The sequence below is a fragment of the Rhea americana genome, unplaced genomic scaffold (assembly GCF_003343005.1).
Source record: "Rhea americana isolate MKP2758 unplaced genomic scaffold, rheAme1 scaffold_191, whole genome shotgun sequence".
In the NCBI taxonomy this organism is placed as follows: domain Eukaryota; kingdom Metazoa; phylum Chordata; class Aves; order Rheiformes; family Rheidae; genus Rhea; species Rhea americana.
The window spans coordinates 1,615,403-1,635,077 of record NW_028186050.1 but is presented as its reverse complement, the minus strand read 5'-3'; the positions used below and the strand labels follow the sequence as shown (position 1 = coordinate 1,635,077).

Here is a 19,675-nt window from a genome sequence, read left to right as displayed (position 1 = left end):
CTCACCCTCGCCGCCGAGCTGCGGAGCCGCGAGCCGGGCCCTGCCGCGCTCCAGGTACCGCGGCTCGCCGGGCGGGAGGGAGGCGCGGTGCCGGCGGGACCCGGCTCCCGTCCGCCCCCTGGGCTGGGCTCCGCCGGCGCCGCAGAAGGCTCCGCGGTGTCGCTCAGCTGGCGGCTGGCCTTTACCGCCCTCRCTGAGGAGTGGGAAAACCGCAGCTGTGTCGTTACGTGCGGCTAGCGCGGGGCACGGGCCGCGGGGCGCTGCGTCCGGCGCGGTCCGTGCCCAGGAGCGCGCGTCCTGCCTGCGAGGCGGGGCGTTCGGAGAGCTGCCTTGCTTTTCTTCCAGGTGGGCTCCGCCGTCCTCCACCAGACCATCGCCTGCTTCCTGTGCAGCGAGGCCGCCCGGCTGGCGGACGAGGAGAGCATCAGCTCCGCTTGCTCGCTCCTCCAGGAGCCCAATGCCGACGTCCAGTTCGCCCTCCTGAGCTGGGTGATCAAAGAGGAGGGAGGAAAGTGCGAGGCGCTGGAGAAGGCTCTCCRGATAACGCTACTGGTAAGACAAGGCCCAAAAGTCACAAAGTCAAAAACTGGAGGCTCTCGGRCTGATGGGTCCTAATGCACAGTATGGTGTAGATGAAATGAAACCTCCAGCTTTTTGCTACCTAGATGCTCATTAAAAAGCACAAYATTCGCCAGTGCTCCTTTCTCCTGTTATCTCCCTCTGGGAGGCTGCACCAGGTCCAGAGCGTTCATCAAGTTCTGCTCTGGTTAATGTGCAGCATTTCTACAGCTTCTCTGAAGGCCATCAAGACCCCAGATTCCCCAGGGAACTAACCAACTGTCTATCTTCTTTCCCATTATTGACCAGGAGAACTTACAGTCAGTGCTGCAAGACAGAAGGAACAAAGAGTTCCTGAAATTATACCTTGAAGCTTTGATGCATCTTTGCAGAAATCTCACGTCTTGGTCCGAGGATGCTTCCTCTAAGTTCCAGGGTTCCTCATCAACATGTATGGAAATTCTGCTCCTTATGATGGAAACTGAGGAGCCTGGCCCAGACCTCCTGTTCCAGGCCCTGTATGCCACTAGCCTGCTCCTCACCCTCAGGTGAGTCCATGCTGCTTCCAGAGGCAGCTTGGTCTAATTATCTGAGGAGCTTTTTCTTAGTTCTTGCTGGATGCAGAGCTGGGCCCTTGCAGCATAGCTTTTCTTCCATGGCCTATAAAACAGCTGGTTTTGTGCCTTGGACCTGCGCTCTCCGGGCAGCCAGTGGCATTCTGCACACTCAGAGATCCTGGAGGTACTGACTTGAATTCACTGTCGCCTCTCCCACTCTCTTCCTCCGGCCCCCAGCAGGTCTGGGGATGAAGCMCAGCTGCTGGTTGAGCGATGGTGCGTGATGCTGGAGAAGTGCAGCAAGTGTGTTTCTTCGGAGGTGCTGAGACTGGCGGCAGCAAGATCTCTCCAGCTGGCTGGCGTGGACGTGGTGCAGCGCTGCCAGGGAGCCGCCTGCCCCTCACTTGTCCCCGTGGCCCTGCGGTAGGTAGCTGAACCTGCACATTTAAATGGCCCAGGCCCCCAGGAGCATCACCAACAGTGCAGTTTCCAAGCAGYGCTTGCTCAGCAGACACCCCAGCCCCAGGGCACTGATGGGTAATTGCTTGACTCTCTTAAAGGCCATTTGCCCTTGGAAAAATAGAAGGGTGTTAGAGAATGCCCCACCTGCSTAAATGTCACAAACACCCAAAGGCTCACATCCTGCAAAAGATTTGAGGGTGGCATTTTAATCAGTCCTCCTTGCCACTGTGTTGGGACAGTCTGGGAGCATGCTGGATTGCACCTTGTGCTGCTTATAAAGTGGAATTTGCTTYCCTTCCTTCAGGCTGATAAATGTGGGCATCCACCTCCTGCAAGATGAGGAGCAGGAAGTCCGGCATGAGGCCTCCAACTTTGCCAGTCTGGTGCACCGGGTCCCAGGAGAGCAGGTCCGAGATGGTTACATCTTTGTGCAGGCCAACACAGGGCTCCTGGGCCTCYTGCAGCTCCTCCTGGAAAAGTTTGGGGATCACCCAGAGACCTTTAGCTCATTGCTGCAGCACCTTCCCCTCATGGATCTCAGGGGCATCTTGGAAGAGCTGAAGGCCAACAAGTGAGTTGCGAGACCTCTGAAATGGGTGTGAAGGAGGGATGCACGCAGAGCGTGGTGGTGTTTGGTCCTCTCACCAGCCAACAGCAAGTGCCTGCTGGGGGGATGCAATKAATGCTTCAAAAGCATCTCTGTCCCCTCAAATCAAAGTCCACATTGCACTGGGCAAGCTCCCGCTAGCTCCCAGCCTTGCACTGTCCTTGCACCTTCAAGGGCTGAGGTGTAATAGGGAGTGTCATCTGTGTTCCCTAAATCCTATGTCCCGCCTGGCCTTTTTAGGCCAGTCTCCAGGGCAGAGCTCTGGCTTTGCATCCTGGGAGCAACAGGGAAAGCTGCACGTACTCAGGACTGAATCAGTGCAATGAGCAGAGCCACCACCTTCTCAGGGTCAGGAGGAGGGCCCTGTGGTGCTGCCTCAGCCAACATGGGTCCCTGGCATCAGGCAGCATCAGATGGCCTGAAGCTCCATGTGYGGTTCGGCTTCCCTTCCAGAGCCAGCAGCCTGTATAAGGAGGATGAACCCAATGTTTTTGCGGAACCAGCTGTCCTCTCGCAGCTGCTGCTCCCCTTTCTGCTGCAGCTCCTTGAGAAGGYGTCCGTCTCCTGCCCACTCCGCGAGTCAGCTCTCTGCTGGCTGGAGGCCACGGGCCCCAGCATCCTACATGACCTGCAGTACTGCAAAYACCAGTGGAGCCAAGGTAGGGTGGGACACTGCATCCCTTCCCCAGGGGCCCACGAGAGGCACGGTCAAGTGGCAAGTCAGTGGGGAGAAGCAGGGTGGCCTGAAGCCCTTGAGATAGGATATGTGGACTCTTCGCCCCCAGGGGTGCCTGGAGGAGGAAGCACCACTGCATTCATGCCCGTTCTTGCCTGCTCTCTCCACAGAGGCTGCTGGACCCCGGTGGATGAAGGCCCTGGGCTGCGCCAAGCTGCACACAGCCGTGGCCGTGCTGCTGGCCAAGGCCAAGCTCCTGGTCCGTGCACTGGAAGTTGTGCACGGGAGCACCGCAACCGCCCCGGGGCTGGGCTGCAGCGCCCGCGACCTGCAGCAGGAGCTCGTGCTGGTGCAGGGACTGCTGGCTCGGCACGGGCTGGCCCCCGGGCCGGGCTGGGGTGACGGGCTGAGGGAGCCAGGCCCTCCATCCGGGGCTGCCTGACGGCTCCTGGGCGGCATCACGCCGAGCCCCGCAGCCGAGGCGATGCTCTGCTCTCCAGCAGCCGGCCAGACCTGCCGGTTCGGTGCGTAACTCAGGGGAACCCCATTCTGCTGCTGGCACCGCCGCGGCAGCCGGCCGGCCTCCGTTCCTCGGTGGTTCGTACGGCTCTTTCCTAGGCCTCCATCCTGACAAACACCGGTGGGGGGACGGYACTCAGCCCTTGTGCCTGCTCTGCTCTGTGCAGACTTTGTGGCTTCTGTTGGGCTTTCACCACCTTTTTTTAACCAGGGTTTTAGGCCACTTTGCAGGCTGGTGAACGGGCTGTGGCCTGGGCTTTTACTATGAATAAAGAGGCCAAGAACATCCCCAGTGTTGAAGCCTTTTACTTTTCCTGTTCAGGAGGGAGGTTAGAGGCTGGGGAGGATCCCGTGGGCGGTGGTGGAGCTGGGAGCACGCAGCCTGCCCCAGGTAACGGCAGCACCTGGGCAAGCTGGAGGCAGCCTTACCCTGGGGAGGAGGAGGAGGAGGAGGAAGAGCAGGAGGTGGTGGCGGGGGGACAGGCTAACAGCAGCCTGCAGCTCCCAGCGGGGATTAAAATACCAGAGAAGCCTGCAGCCGCCCCAACAGCCAGGGCACCCAGGTGCACCCATGATTTGCCCTCCCACCCTGGGAAGGACRCAAAGCTACCGCACGGCGCTGGGGCGCCCACACTGCCCCAGCGCTCGCCTCCGCCTCGGGAGGCCCCACACACCTGGGCGCAGCCCCGAGGGGCCGGGCCGGGCTGCGCTCCACGGCCGCCGCTCCGCCGCCCCAACCCCAGCCCCGGCCCTGGGGCGAGGTGAGTGCGGTGGGACCCCGCTCTGCCCCCGCCCGTGGCYGCCATGCCTCTGTCTGTGGCCAGGTGCCTCCAGCCCTGCTGCATCCATGGCGCAGTCTGTCCATGCCCCACTCCATCCGTGCCCTGCTCCATCCATGGCCATGTCCATCCGCATCCTGCTCCATCCGTAGCGCGGTCCATCCATAACCCGCTCCATCCGTGGTGTGAATCACAGGAGGGTTGAGGTTGGAAGCGACCTCTAGAGACCGTCTAGTCCAGCCGCCGTGCTCAAGCACGTTGCACAGGATCTCCTCCAGGTGGGATTTGATTACCTCCAGAGAAGGAGACTCTACAGCCTCTCTGGGTGACCTGTTCCCATGCTCTGTCACCCTCACAGKACAGAGGTTTTTCCCCATGTTCAGGTGGAACTGCCTGTGTTTCAGTTTGTGCCCGTTGCCTCTTGTCCTGTCGCTGGGCACCACTGAAAACAGTCTGGCCCCGGTGGTCCATCTGTACCTYGCTCCATCTGTGTACAGGCTGTCCGTGGCGTGGTTCATCCATATGCTGCTCACGGTCCATCCGCATCCCGCTCCATCCGTAACGCAGTCAGCAGCCTGTCCAGAGCGCGCTCTGCCCGTGCCGCGGGCAGGGGGAGGCGAGCGGGAGCAGCAGCTGGTCCCTCGCGGGGACTGTTCGCTCCTGCTGCAGGGGCAGCACAGCCAGGACCAAGCCAAAGCGGATCAAGTTCTCCGAGGAGGAGAAATCCCTCATCCTGGAGGAGTCCAGCCTCCACAAGGACATCCTGATCCCCGAGCGGTCGGTACAAGAACACAACAGCCGGCAGCGGGCCTGGGGGGCGAGGGGGGGGCAGTCGCCGCGGCCGTCGGCTCCGCCAGCCCCGGTGCGGCGCGCGCCCGACCCGATCCGCGAGCAGCGGCACGACRGCAGCGCCAGCCCCCGTGCTGCCCGGCGGGTGCCGCAGGGCTCCGTGTTCTCCCTCCGGGACGGCTGCCGGCTCGCTGAGGCCGCGGGCACCTCTCCGAACGAAACGCCGTCCCCTCGGGAGCCCCTCAGCCCCGGCGGAGGCGCCGCGGGGGCCCGTTTCCCTCCGGCGGCCCCCGGCCCGCTGCGGGCGCCGGGGCGGAAAGCAGCCGGGCGCTCGGTGGGGACGCAGCCCCCCGGGAGCTGCCCCGCGGCGGGGGGACGCAGGGGTCGGGCCTGCCCCGGGGACGTGCTGCAGCTCGGCGACAGGAACGGCGCAGCACGAGGGTCGGTCGGGGGGCTGGAGCCCCTGCCCCCGGGAAGGGCCGGGCCCGTTCAGCCCGGGGGAGAGCAGCCTGGGGGGGGGAGGGGGGTGTATCAGCGTCTACAAGTCCCTGCAGGGAGGGYGTCAAGGGGACGGGGACAAACTCTTCCCAGTTGTCCCGTGTGACAGGACAAGAGGCAAYGGGCAGAAATCGAAGCACAGGCAGTTCCGCCTGACCGTGGGGGAATTTCTTCACTGCCAGAGTGACGGAGCACTGGGACAGGCTGCTCAGAGAGGCGGTGGAGTCTCCTTCTCCGGAGATCTTCCAAACCTGCCTGGATGCAACCCTGTCCATGCTCTAGGTGACCCTGCTTGAGCAGCGGGGTGGACCAGACGATCTCCAGAGGTCCCTGCCAACCTTACCAGCTCCGCCAAACGCAACGTCCCCGCCGGCCGCTGCACAGCGCCCGGCAGCCCTCCTCGGGCAGCGCTGGGAGCCAGCCCCGGGGCTGCTCGGAGACGGCGCGGGACGCGCCGGGAGCCGCGTGCGCCGGGGGGACGCCCCCAGAGCGGGCTGCGGATGCCGAGCCCCATCCAGGTGCTTGCAACGGACCCACAGGCGAGGGCCTGGACCCAGGCCCCGCGTGCGCGGGCCAGCGGGGCTGCTCGCTGCCCTCGGGGGCGCTGCCGGGACTCCAGCACAGCCTCTGAAGCCAGATTGATTTTATTCAAGTTGCAAATGTAAAACAGAATTAAAAAAACAAAAACAAAACCACCAACAACCTTCATTCACTGGCTTAAGAGCAGAAAGCCCAAAGGTAAACCTCCTCCTAGGCTTTCCTGTTTCCTCCGTCGCCCTCCCATACACTAGTGTTAAGGCTGCATTTGCTACCGGTAAAGGTCCAGTCCCAGGCCCCGGCTCCCCAGCGCCGCCGCCTCCTCCCGCGGGAAGTTTTGGCACGAGTCGGGAGCGGCCAAGCTCCAGCGCAGGGCAGCGGCAGGGCTCCGGTCCTGCCAGCCGCAGCGCGCGCGGTGCTAGCTCAGCGTAAGGCTCGGTGAGCCGCCGGGAAGCCCCACGGCGGCGGGGACGGCGGGGAAGCGGGGAATGTGCAGAAGGAAGGCCGGGGCGGAGGACGGCTCCGGCCCAGGGGCGCCGGGGCCCAGCTCCGAGAGGCGCCGCGCCTCCTCGCCCGCGTCCCTCGAGCGGTGCAACTGTAAACATCGAGCRCCGCGGCGGCCCGGCGGGCGCCAAGCTCCCCCCACACCCATCTCCTCAGGAAGGAAAACTAAGAAGGGCCTGGGCAATTTGGGGCAGCAGCCGCTCAGCAGCCCGCGGCGGGCAGAGCGCGGGCAGCAGCGCCCCAAGGCGTCCGCGGTGCCGGTGCGCGGGGGAAGGAGGCCGCTGCCCCGGGAGCCCTGGGTGGCCGTGGGGGCTGCCCGCCCCCTTCCCGAGCCCAACGCGGCCCGGAGCTGCCGCAAGGCTGGACGCTTCGCCCCCGGCCCGCGGCGCCAGCCCTGAGGGCCTCCGCCAGCTGGGGCGCCCCTGCTGCAGGCGCGGGACACGTTGCCCCACGGCAGCTCACGGCCACCCCAAAAACACCGGGGGTCCCAGCGCAGCGAGGAGCTGCGCTCCCGGGTGACCCCTCGAGCTCCTCGCTGCTGGGGACCGCGGGCGCTGCCGGGCCCCCGGGCCGCCTCGCCCTCCCCAGCTGGCTCTCACGGAGGCAGGAGAGGCAGCGCTGGGCTCAGCCTTCCCGGGGCGCCCGGGCTGAGCCCTCCTCGGGGACACGCAGCGACTCCCGGCAGCCCTGGCTGCTGGGGCGCTCGCAGACAGCTTCTCCTCCCTCTCCATCMTTTTATCACACAACTAATAATTTAAACTGCTGCACAGCTCCTTCCTATAAATAAAGATCATGGGGTTTGTGAGGGGAGGGGGCTGGAGGGGGCTTTCCCAGCCTGCGTTTGCGTAGTGGGAGACTTGGACCCTTGGCAGCTCCTGGGGGGAAGGTCCGTRCGGTTCCTCCGGGGTTGGTCATCTTTTTCCAGCTGTTGCCTCGCGGCGGTGGAGGCGGCACGGGGGCCCCGGCCCGGGCCGTGCTCAATCRGTTTTCCACACCTTGTTGAGGAACTTGACGACTTCGTCGTAGATGACGAAGACGATGGCCACGTCGAGGCAGACGCGGCCCAGGCGAGGCACCGTGCCCTTGTAGAACCTGCCGGGGGAGGCGGCGGTGAGCCGGGCGCCCGCGGGGGACCTCCCGCTCCCCGGCCCCGGCTCGGCTCCTCCCGCCGGGACAACGGGACAGGAGCCCCGGGGGAAACGCCAGCGGGGCGGCACGCAGCGGGGTATGGCTCCTCCTGCTCCCCGGGAGCGGGACCTGGGCACCGCACCGCCTCCGGGGTTTGCAGCCCAGACAGACCCGGGGCAGGGTGCTGCAGCCAGCCGAGCGCTGCTGGCTGTCTCGGGACGGCGGCCAGGGACCCCCATCTAGGAGCCCCCAGGGACAAGGCAGAAGTTGCAGTGTGCTCACATTCCCTTCCCAACCCTTCCTCCCTACCACCACTCGTCRCCTCGCACCCAAGCCTCACCCCAAACGCCCCCCTCACCCTCGCAGCCCCCCAAGCTCGGGGGCACCCCGCTCCCACCCCTCTCCCGGCAGCCTCGGACCAGCTCTGAGTGCTTACGCCAGCGGCCCTTCATATTTCATGATCTGGTAGGCACAGTCCCAGGTGCTCTTGTACTTGTGTGCTTCGAGCCCCTGCGAGAAGGAAGAGGGGTCAGAGTCTCAGAGCCAGGGAGTGCCCAGGATGGATTTTGGAAGTGACATGGGGAGCTGCAGGTTAATCAGGCCACTGTCTGCAACTTTGGGTCACTGACCCTGGCAGGGACATACTCCACATCTGTACAAATACCTGCCAAAGACAGAGCCACTGCCATCTGAGCAAACCATTTCAGAGCACCATGCATGTCCTCCAGGCCAGAAAGGACAGAGCTTGCTGCTACAGGACTTTTAAAAAAATGCAGAGTCCTTCCCCAGTTCTCCCACAGCTTCGGGAGCCTGCCCCAGGAGCTGTGTGACCCAGAGCAAGTGATTCAACCACATCAAACACAGAGGGGTCTTGAGGCCGCACAGCAGTGCGGCGGGGGCACCATCTGCTGAGCTTCAAACAGGGGTTGCTCTGGGTGCAGCCCCTGAGAGTTGGCCGGTCACAGCCACAGCAGCACTTTGGGATTCAAATCTCTCCATTTCCCCCCGATTAAACACCCCAGAGGAGGCAGGGGTGCAGGAGGTGACAGRGGCTCCCACGTCACCAGTGCTGTACCTGCATCCTGGTTTTCACCACATCCAAGGGGGTGTTGCCAAAGACACTTGCAGCTCCTGCAAGGGCTCCGAAGATCCCTGTGATGAAGGGGTTGATGACCTTGTTGGGATTATCCCCTGGAAAAGAGAAGAGTGGAACAAGGAGTATAAGGCAAGGAGCAAAGGCAGAGCACTGGTGCAAGGAGGTGCAACGACAAGCAGAGCAGAAGTGATGGAGCCCAGGAGGAAGGTCCTCAGATTCACTGGCTCACGGGTAGGCTTAGTGCTGTGCAGCAAGCAGGAGCCCCGCGGTGTCTGGAGGGACAGGGGGAGTGAGGAAACCGCAGGAGAGCAGTCACTAGCTGCCGGAGGCCAGAAGACATTTGCAGAAGGAGCAAGGCAAGCAGTAACCCTGGGTGGGCAGGGCAGGGAGCAGGAGGTGAGCACCATCTGGTGGTACCAGCCCTGGAGGGCAGAGGACCAAGTGGTCCCAGAGCTCCACACAGCACTCAGGAGATGCAGAAGGATAGTGCTCCAGCTGGGAGCCCCAGTACAGGGACAGCTCAGCCCCATGAGCTGAGGGTGCCCCTTTCCCCTGGCCTTTCTCCTCCTTCACAAAAGGCCAAGAYGACAGAGGACGCTTTGGTGGAAACTCCTAGCGTGTCCCCCACAGATGGTCTCAGGCAGCTGGTAGGCACAGCCAGGACAGCCTGGGGAAGGYAGGGCTGGTGGACAAGACGCTCAGTACCTTTGTACCAGTTCTTGAGGGATGTCATGACGAAGAAACGAATGGCCTGGTTCGATCCTTGCTTGAGGACGGTCGCAGTTAAGCCCTGGTAGGTCCCCTTTAGCCCTGCAGCAAGGAAAGGCATCAGAGGGGAGCCCCAGCTTCGTTCTCACCACCACCCCAGGTGTCCCACATCAACAGGGTCCCACRTGGCACCACCACATCCTCAGACAGACACAAAACCTCCCTGTCAGCCTCCCCACGCTACCAGGCCACTCGCGGCCCACGCGGGGACAACCTCGCACCACAGGGCTGCTGTTTCAGAGGCACCCCCCAGCCCAGCAGYGAGGGAGCAGATCCCAGGCCGTGCCCCACCACCTGCCCCCGCTCCATCCCCACAGCATGTAGGCCTGCTCCCCAGGGACTYACCCTGCTCCCGAACAATCTCCCTCACACCATGGAAGAAGCCGCGGTATTTGGGCTGAGGAGAGCACTGATCATGGATAAACTTCACCTGTGGGGAGACAAGACATTTGTCCCAGCTGAGGCAATGGGAGAACAAGAAGGCTACCAGCCACCTCTTGCTTTGCTCCAAAGAAGGTGCTAAAACCGAGTGGAGCCACGTGGCCAGGCGACTCCGAGCAAGGCTGTGCGCGCAAGTCTATGCCCGCAGACCAGCAGCACGTTTTGCAGAGTGAAACCTGGAGAACTGACAACAGAGGCTGCAGGGATCACGTCCATACGCGAATCTGCAGCAGGGACACGTGAAGCGAGGAGACAACCTCAGAGTGGGACGGGGCCAGCTGCGAGCAGGCAGGCCCAGGCAGGCTGGGCCGGCGCTGGAGATGCACTGCGGGGAGGAGGGGCTTTGGCGCAGGTCACTGCATCCATCTTGGCAAGCAACTGGGCAGGTTTTACAGCGTTAAAACAGGTGATGGCTCCTGAGCAAAGCCCAGAGGGATTCCTCCCCCAGGAGCAAGATGACAGAAAGGAGCTATGGCATTAGGGTCTGATCCCTCTGTTATACTCGCAAAATTTAGGTCTTCCCTTAGGAAACCAACCAGGCAGAGCAAACCCTCGGCTCCCCTCATGTCTTCAGAGACCCACCACGAGGGGGCACCCAAAWCCTGAGGATCTCCAGCTCCACCTCGCTCCAGATCCATCCAACCCCCAGGCTGGTTCCTCCAAGCTCTTGGGTGAGGGAAATGCCAGAGCAACATCAAGGTGGTCCCTCCCAACACAGGACCCCTCCAGCTCCCTGGCCAACGTGGCTGGCTACTGCAGAGTGGCATCTTCCCCTGGCCTGGGACAGCTGGTTTCGCCTCCTACCTTTATGGTCTCCATGGGACACACCACCACCACAGCCTCGGCCACGCCGGCGCCCAGCCCGCAGACGAGGCCCCGCGTGCTGTCCAGCTTGCCCTGCTCGTCTCTCATCTGGTTGCTGAGGAACTCAAACATGCCGAACCTGCGGAGGAGGCCGCGGTGCCGACGCTGAGGGCACGCAGGCACGGGGCGGCACCCCAGGGGACGGCAACACGCCCCCCGGGGGGGCAAGCAAGCCCGGCAGAGCGAGAAAGGGGAAGGCGGTGCCGCGGGCCGCGCGTCGTTACGGGGGACGGCAGGGCCGCGCGGGAGGGCAAACRCGGATCCACGACCCCGCGCCGCCACCGCCCGGAGCAAGCCCACCGCGTGGCCGTGGGGCGGGCCAGGACGGCTGGCCTCCCGGGGCCAAACCCGCTCCGTTTCCGCGGGCCTCGAGCCACTGGCGATCGCTGCGCGGGGTCCCCCTCGGGAACAGGGCACCTACCTCACGGCGGCCTTCGGGATGGAGCCGTACACCAGCGAGCTGAGCCCCCGGTACAGCCCGCGAACGCCATGGTCACGGACAGTCTGCTTCACGCAGTCGCCTGGGGCAGAGCACGCGAGCAGGGCGTCACCCGAGCCGCCGAGCCCGGTCCGCGCGCCCGCCGCCCCCCGGCCGGCCGGCCGCCAGACCCGCAGAGGGGCACGCTGCCAGCCTCGTGGCTCCATCCCRCACGCCCGGAGACCCTCCAGACCTTTCCGACCGGCTCAGGCAGGGCTGTCACGCCGGCCCGGCCCGGCCCGGCCCGGGAGGCGCTGGCCACGCAGCGCCCTTGCTGGCCCCAGCACCGCACAAGGACCAGGCTCGCCCAGCACCAGAGCTCAACGTCTGCCCGCCGGTAGCAAGGGAGATCTCGGYGCTGGTGGCCCCACGCAGATACGCCCCACCTGAGCGGCCCACGCGCCGCCCGGGCTCTGCGCTCACCGATGCCCTTGTAGCGAGGCGGGTTTGCTTTTTCATCCAGCTGCAGCTGTGTCTTCACGTACTCCGTGGGGAATGTAATGCAGATCTCGATGCCTCCCGCGAGGCCTCCTGGAAGAGAGAGCAGGGGATACAGGGGGCCCTGCGCCCGGCAGCACAGCGCCAGCGCGGACACACGGACCGCAGCCCGCCGGCTCCCGGGAGGAGAGGGCCGCGTTTCCGCGAGCGGTTAGCAGACGAGCCTTTTGCTTTGGAAACCGCTCACGTAGGTGCTCGTGGAAGCAACTGCTCCTTCGCCGACTGGCAGGGCAGATGTCTTCCCAGCCATGGCGAAGAAGGGGCTGGCGACGGCCGGCTCGCTCGGGGCCGCCCCGCGCCGCAGAGCCCTGCTCTCGCACGCACCGTGAGCAGCACATCGGTATTTCTGGCCCGTGGCCCAAGCCCTCAGGAGCGCAGTTCGGTGGCTGCAGGGATTTGCCTGCCCGGGAGGGGACAGCCGGACGGAGCAAGGTCAGACAGACGGACYCACGCGGTGCTGCGGGCAGATGCTGGCCGGGGTGCAGGTGCTCCCAGGTGGGGGCTGCCCGGCCCCACGCTCCCCCCCGGCCCGCAGCCCTGCTCCTGGCTCTGGCCGCTGCCAGCCGCCCCGTGCTGCCAGCTCTCCCCTCCACCCCGGGGCTCGCTGCAGCGCCCCGGGGCTCRCGAGCGTCCGGCGGGTCACGCACGCGCCTCCCACCCCTCGAATCCTGTTCCTTCTGCGAGGCACAACGCTCACCCCAAATTCAGCAGCATTTGCCCCGCACCCGAGGGCGGCACGGCCCCGACACGCCCCAGGGTGGTGGGACGTGCCTCCGCTCAGCTCCGGCAGCCCAGCGCCCGCAGGAGCCCAGCTGCAGACCCCGCTCCAGCAGGCRTGCAATTACAATCAGCACCATCCTGCGCCCTGCAAGCGGAGGCTGCTGGGCACTGATTGCGCTGGCTGAAGACGTTCCCTCCACGCACTACAGCTCGAGCTGCTGCCAGCATCCACACAGCTAGCAGTTTTGGCTCCAGCTGTCTTTGCTCCTCTCTGCACACTTGCCGCTTGCTGCATCCTCCGAGGATGCCGTGCCAGATTTAACTCTGACTTTGCTGCAAGCTGGCGCCTTGCATCTGGCCAAACCACTTCTCCCAAACATGACTCACACTGAAATCGCTGCAAAGGATCAGGAGAGAAAGGGGGCGGGGGGAGGAAAAAAAAAAGAAAAAAGCGCCTTTCATAACGGCTTGTGGGTGGCTGCATCAGGAGAGAAAGCACGTGAAGTGTTTGCTTTGGACGAGCTGCTCCCCAGCAGACGCGTGACGGCTAACCCTGCCCCAGGGCCGCCTCTCCTGCGCAGAGCCTTCCTCCCCGCRCTCCTCATCACTCCCGCCAAGTCACCTCCCACCGCCATGGTCGCTGGAGCTACYGACGGAGCAAAACCCACCCGCGGCAGGAAACCCAGGGAAGCCGGGCTGCTCCCCGGCAGCTCGTGCCAAAGCGCAGCCCCAGAGCGGCCCGCGGTGCCGAGGGCTCGTCCTGGCCCGCGTGGTGCTTATCAGCAGGCTCCCAAGCGCCCCACGAGGGAGCCCGTAGCGGCCCCGACTGCCAGCGGCTCCGGGGGTCCCGGGAATGGGCTTGAGGACGGCAAGCCCACGGCCAGGGCTCACGGGAGACGGCTCTGGCCTCCAGGAAGCCCTAGCTCCTGCACCAGGAGATCGAAAAGTTTATCATGTGCTGTCAATTTCTTGGTACCACGGCAAAGCCTCCACGCCTGCAGAGAGGGACCCACAGCCTCTCGAGAGCCAGCGGGCAAACCGCAGAACCCCCCAGTGCAGCCCGGCTTCCACCTTCCCTACGTTTTTCTGCCACTTGTCTCGCAGGCCGGGCACCGGAYGGGCGAGCTCGGCACGGGCCGGGCCGACGGTGCTCCAGGCCGGGGCCCGTGGGCTCCTCTGAACGGAGCCGCTCTGCGAGCACCAGCCGCTTTCACCGGCGTGGGGACACAGCCCCGGGCAGGGGCCCGTGGGCTCCTCCGAACGGAGCCGCTCTGCGAGCACCAGCCGCTTTCACCAGCGCGGGGACACAGCCCCGGGCAGGGGCGCGCGGGCTCCTCCGAACGGAGCCGCTCTGCGAGCACCAGCCACTTTCACCAGCGCGGGGACACAGCCCCGGGCAGGGGCGCGCGGGCAGCGAGCCGAGGACGAGCCGCGGCGCCAGGCCGGCCCGCGAGCCTGGCAGCGGGCACAAAGGCRGCTTTCTTGCCTTCCCGGCCGCTTGGCCCTCCCAGGCAGGGAGAAAAAGCTGCTGAGCCCAGTCGCRCCCCAGGAGCTCGGCCAGCCCCCGGACCCCTGCCTCGGCCGGGCGCGGGCMGGCGAGCAGGCGCAGACGGGTACCAGAAGGAAGCGACGGGAGACGAGCGCAGCCATTCGGGCCTCCACAGCTCCCTCTGCCCCGGCAGCGCGAGAGGAAAGCGCAACCCGCTCCGCAGGGCCGGCCGGCCGCCCCCAAAGGGACCCCCCCGAGGACCTGGGGCCAGGCCGCAGCCCGGGCAGACGCTTCGGCCCGCTGCCGCCTCACGGGCCAGCGCTCGGGAGCCGGAGCGCGGCTCGCGGCTCCTTTGGGAACGACGCTCGGCACGCACCTCCGCCGGCCCCCGGCCGTCCCGGCGGCAGGGGCAGCGATGGGCAGCGCCGCGACCGCAGCGTCCCCGAGCGCCTCGGGGCAGCACGCCCGGCCGGCGCAGCGGGCTAGCTCGGGGCGGCAGCCGCGGCCCTCGTCACGAGCTCAGCTCCGAGCGCGCAGAGCGCCARGAGCCCCAACCGCGCCGCCGGCTCGTTTCACGGCTCTCCCAACCGCTGCCGCCCGGCAGCCCGCAGCAGCCGCCTCCGGACTCGGACAGGGAGCTGGATGCAAAAGGTCTCCCCAGCCGGCAGCCGCCTGGGAGCAGCTGCCCGCGGGGACGCGCCGCAGCGAAGCCCGCTCCTGCGGCGCCAGCTCGGCTCCCCTCCCTGCCCCCCGGCGCYGCGCCGCGCGTGCCGGCAGCCGCAGCGCCAGGCCCAAATCCCACGGGAAGGGGCCCCGAGCAGGCACTGCAGAGGCACTTCGCGCCTTTAGGTAATTTTCTCCTCCCTTTTCCTCTCCCCGCAGCACAAGCCGCCTGACAGGCGGCCTCATCCCTCCCTGGAACAGCAACTGATCAAAGGTGCTTCCCTCCCCTCGCAGCTTCCTCTCCCCATGCCATTTTATTCCAACAAAAATCTACTTTTATGCAAATAAATTGCTCCATTCCCCACAAGCTGGCTGAGCACTGGCTCCTCACAACACGCCTCCCTCGCCGGGAGCGCAGAGCGCTTTGCAACCTGTTTACCCGGACTTTAACCAGCAGGTTTAGCTCTTGCCACACCGCAGAGTCAGCACGAGCAGCCGACGTGAACCGCTTAGGAGGTGAAAGAGCAGGCGAGAGCGAAGGCCCAGCCCAGGCCCGGGGCCGAGGCTCACAGCTACTAGCTGGACGCAGCAGAGCCAAAGGAGCGAGGACGTCCTTCACCTGGGGACGCGGCTGCAGCTCCCGCACRCTGCTCCGGAGAGCTGGCGGGACGGAGGAAAGGGACGGGGCTCGGGGGGCAGCGCGAGGGCACCGGCCCGGCGAACGCCGCGCCGCGTAGCACRGCTCGAGCACAGCCAGCCGCTGCGCCAAGCGTCTCGCCGTGCCCGCCGAGGTCTCCGCGCACACGACGCCAGCGTGCGCGCAGCCCTCCAGCAGGCCCTGGGGACGCCACCAGCCACCCCCCGCCCAGCTCTCCCGACGCGGCTCCCCGGCTCGGGCTGCAGGACCCTGGCAAGGACAAGACAGGCGCCAGGCCGGGGGGACACGGGCACCTGGGAGAGACGAGCAGAGCCCAGAGCAGCGTCCAGCACCGCCCTGAGGACYAGCACAAATCGAGCGGCTGCAGCTGGAGGAACCCCCTAGCTAGGTACCCCCCCAAAACCGCAGGTAGCATCCACCATCCTCTTCTGGGGAGCAGCACAGGCTCCCGTCAGGAGCAGGAGGGGGCAAGGGCCCTCTGCACTGGTCCCGCCATGCCTCTCCCTCCTCCCAGCGGAGCAGCAGGGGTCCGYGGGCTCTGGAGGACCGCAGGTGCCTGGAGAGGGTCCGCGGGCTCGCGGCCTCTCTGTTTCAAGGGCAGTTTCACATGCAGATACGCAAGCACCTGATTTCCATACGAAGAGCTCCTTTTGCTCCTTTTGACTTCAGGTCTCACTGGAGCCTTTCATCAGGCCAGCATAATTATTCCCAAGGGTCTGGAAGCAAGGGACCAGAGCTCGAGCTGCAGCAGGGTCGGGAAGGCAGGGCTGACGCACACCTGAAACACCCCTCGTGCAGGCCCTGGAGCTCGAGGCCCCCCGGGAACAGAGCCGCTCTTACCTCTTCACCGTCCCCAGCAGCGGAGGGGGACGATCCTCGAGCGCCCACCTGCACAGGGCAGCCGTCCGGCTTGCAGAAGGTGCAGGAAGGCGCGCGCCGAGCGGCTAAGCCTCGAGACAAGCTACGTGGAGCCGCAGGGTAGCGCCCGACAGCCCTGCCTGGCTTGTGCCCACCGTGCTTACGGCTCCTTCCCTCCTGAGGGTACTTTGGGCCTTTCCCTGTTAGCCAGGGCATCCTTCCCTGCTTGGGGAAAAAAAAAAAAAAAATACAGACTGAAGCCCATCAGGGTGCTAAGAATCAGGGAGCCAGAAATACTGATTTCCAGCTCACTGCTGCTGCTCTCTGCRCCCCGTCTCCTACGCCAGCAAAGCCCTCCCGGCGCCGGCCCCCCTCCCCGCTGCAGGGCAGCCAGGCCCTCTCCGGGGTCCACCAGCACCCGCTACTCTGGGCTCCAGCCATCACTCAATTACAGTAATTAAGCTAAACAGTGGAGAATTAATCAATCAGTCTAAGCAGTCTACCATTTCTCCAGCAGTGAAACYGCCTCAACAGGCTTCCACCCTCCCTGCCCCCTTCCTCCTGCCGCTGGCTGCAGTCCTCTGTGGGTCGTGTTGTGAAATGGGATCAGGGAAGGCGCCCGGCTCGGAAACGGGGGCATCGCGCCTGGGATGTCTCGGCCTCTCGGGCCAGCCCGGCGGCACGCTCCCTGCGGCGGCTCGCTCGGGTCCCTCCACCAACGCGCCCCGTGAACCAAGCATCTTGACGGCTTTCACTTTCCACCTGAAGCCCTCAGAGAAAACCAGCCCCGGGCTGCCCCATGGGAGGACGCGTGAAGAGGCACAGGGGAGCACCATATTCACAGCCCAGCTGCTTCCCTGGAGCCGGCTTAGCAGGCCATTACCTGCACTGCTGTTAGGAGGGGAATAAACCAAGCATCCTGCATCAGGTCACCTTCACTCGGGAAATGTCCATGCACAGCGCTGGAGACATCCAGGCCCCTGGCRCACCTCCCATCTGGCCTGGGGCAAGGCCAGCAGGGAGCACTGGGTTTCATCAGGTTCATCAGTAAATACATACGTGGCCACATTCGTCATGGTAACACGCTACGGCCAGGCTGGCAAAAGCCTGATTCCCCCTCGGGAATATACTGAACTACAAACATGGAACGTGCCTCTGCACCCTGCGCTGTCAGATGGGTAAACAGCCCTGTGCAAACAGCGCTGAGATAATACTGCGGACTGGGATGGAGTAATCTGTCCCTAATCTTACTGGAACTGTCCTGTTTCAACAGGCTGTTCTTCCACAACTCCCCTGTGCATCTTTTTTTCTTTGTATTTACATAACAATAATGTAATAATTCATTTTATAATATATTTTAAACCTCTGGGCTGTAAGTAACAACAAAAGCCATTTCCTTTTGCCTACGGTTACAGCACCCTCTGCCTTCAGCGCAGACATCTCCCCTGGGGCCGGCCGAGCCCGCGGTCTGGGCTCAGGACCTCCCTGCGCACCGTTCCAGCACCGCCGAGCCCCAGCTCCGCAGCTGGAGATCAGCACAGGGGAAATGCCAGCTCCTGGCCGACCCACTGCTCCACTTCAGACAGCTACATAAAAACACATACAGAAATCTTTCTAAAGGCGACGCAGAGCTGACATCGGAGCTGAGGGCTGCTGGACATCTCCCCAGGAAGGTCCGTGTGAGCTCTGCCCCGGCATGGGGCGAAGGAGCACGGCTGGCACTGAGGTTTCCCTGGGGAGTCTCCGTTCCCCCAGCCACTAGCGCAGGGATGGGAAGCGCCCTCATGCAGCTCCAGGTACAGCCCAAGCACAGCGGCATCTGGCACAACCTGCCCCAGCAGGAGCTATCAACCAGCCTCCTCCGTGGTTTGGCCAGCCATGGCTTTGCACACCTTGCACCCAACACAGATGCCTTCACCGGTGTTAGCAGCTCCGTTAGCTCAGCTCCATGTGGATGGAAGATGGCAAAAACACCTTAAATATGCCGGCATTTTAGCTAATTCACAGCACTAGTCACTTGCCAGATGCTCTGATCTTTCATTTCAGAGCAATTTGCTGGTCACTTCAGGCAAAACGTCTCTCTGGGGGCTTTGATTTGGCCCAGAGACGTCAGTGGGTGCAGGGGGGGGTGGGGGGAATGACAGCTGGAGCCTGATGGTACAAAGCACTGGAGCATAGCAGGAGAAAACAGGCAGCAAAACCCATCTCCTGCTGACAAGAGGTGGCCTTGAGACCTCAACCAACAAGAAGAAGGTCATCAGAGCAGGGACTCTGCATTGGCATGCACTGTGCAGGGCCACCAGACATGAGAGATGCTGCAACATCCCTGAGCTGTCAGCTCGCCTTGCTGATCATCGAGGAAGACGGATGGCTCTTTCTGATCATTTACGTCAACCAGGGGAAAACGGTACCCTGCAGAATGTCAAGCAGAGCAGATGTGAAGATCTCAGAAACACACAGTTCAAGGCTTGGGTTTAACCCCAGCTCACCCAGAATTAATTCAGACCAAAGAAGCTGAGCAGCTCGACGCAGTTTCCCAGTCCTGCACTTTGACAGCCTCCTTCCCCCACCACAGTTCTAAGGCCTGGGGTCTGCTCTAAGATACTGCAGTAGCTGCAGTCCATGGAAGCTCACAAGCACGCAAGGACATGCTCAAAGGACAGTATGCGCCAGCAGAAACCTCAGCCCAGTATGATACCCAAATGACCCAATGAGTTCCCTCCATACTTGCTGATCCTTCCCATGGCCCTCAGAACAAAGTGCTGCATTGGGCCCACCATCTGGATTCTCTAATTTAGCACCAACGTCCATGTGGGGAACATCTCTTCAGTGAGCCCCAACTGACATCCATGTACATCTCAACAGCAGAAGCAGCCAGCGAATGCACAGGACCCACAGCCATCCCCAAGCAGCACAACCTCCTTCACTCCTCCCCAGGAGGCCCTGGCAGCCCAGAGGGACTTGGCACATTCGAGAAAGCAGTCCTGCTTTGTAGGGAGCAAGATGCAGCTTTCACACCCAGCCCCCAACTTCCTTCTCCTGTAGGAACAAGGTGTCCTAAGAGGGATCATATCAAGGGACTAGCAAAGAAGAAAAAACTTAGAGCCCTAGTTACTGCTTTGTTTTTCCGAGTAACCCCAGGCTCCCTGCTGAAGCTGCACGCTGAATGCCCCAGGGTGACAGCCCTCCTCACTCCTGCTGGTGCTCTCAAAGGGACCTCAGTGCCCACCACTGAAAGACATCGCCATTTCCCAGTGGTACTCAGTGTGTCTGGCAAATATCAGAGCAACTGCCACAACCATTTCTGGCTCCTTCCAAATCAGGAACAGCGTAGGACAGCATCTACAAGTGCCGTTTCCCTGGCCAGGGAAGGTGACAGCAGGCAGGAACAGCAATAGCACACCAGACCACAGCCCGGGGGGGGGGGGGGGGAATGGCTCACAGCGATACCAACCACAGGCCAGGAGCAGGGCAGCTGGTAGCTCTTGTGGGATTGAGCAGACCATGGGCTTCAAAGCTGGCTAAAAA

At 63.7% G+C, this 19,675-nt stretch overlaps 2 protein-coding genes across 2 annotated transcripts in view; one reads left to right on the top strand and one right to left on the bottom strand.

Moving 5' to 3' along the window:
- LOC146597123 (uncharacterized) overlaps nucleotides 1–3,665 on the top strand; it is a 14,573-nt gene extending 10,908 nt beyond the window's left edge. The window contains exons 22-27 of the mRNA XM_085302760.1: nucleotides 238–552; nucleotides 868–1,106; nucleotides 1,356–1,538; nucleotides 1,882–2,148; nucleotides 2,638–2,843; nucleotides 3,031–3,665. Of these exons, the coding sequence (XP_085158886.1) occupies nucleotides 238–552; nucleotides 868–1,106; nucleotides 1,356–1,538; nucleotides 1,882–2,148; nucleotides 2,638–2,843; nucleotides 3,031–3,302 (1,482 nt within the window). The 3' untranslated portion in view covers nucleotides 3,303–3,665. The remainder of the gene's footprint in view (nucleotides 1–237; nucleotides 553–867; nucleotides 1,107–1,355; nucleotides 1,539–1,881; nucleotides 2,149–2,637; nucleotides 2,844–3,030) is intronic.
- A 2,408-nt stretch (nucleotides 3,666–6,073) lies between these two features.
- Nucleotides 6,074–13,114, bottom strand: SLC25A1 (solute carrier family 25 member 1). Its single transcript, XM_085302759.1, has 9 exons — nucleotides 13,102–13,114; nucleotides 11,685–11,912; nucleotides 11,205–11,304; nucleotides 10,724–10,862; nucleotides 9,824–9,908; nucleotides 9,416–9,520; nucleotides 8,690–8,805; nucleotides 8,051–8,124; nucleotides 6,074–7,578 (listed from the first exon to the last, which is right to left on the bottom strand). The coding sequence occupies exons 1-9, from the start codon at nucleotides 13,112–13,114 to the stop codon at nucleotides 7,464–7,466; spliced, it is 975 nt and encodes a 324-aa protein (XP_085158885.1). The 3' UTR covers nucleotides 6,074–7,463.
- Nucleotides 13,115–19,675: the final 6,561 nt, after the last annotated feature.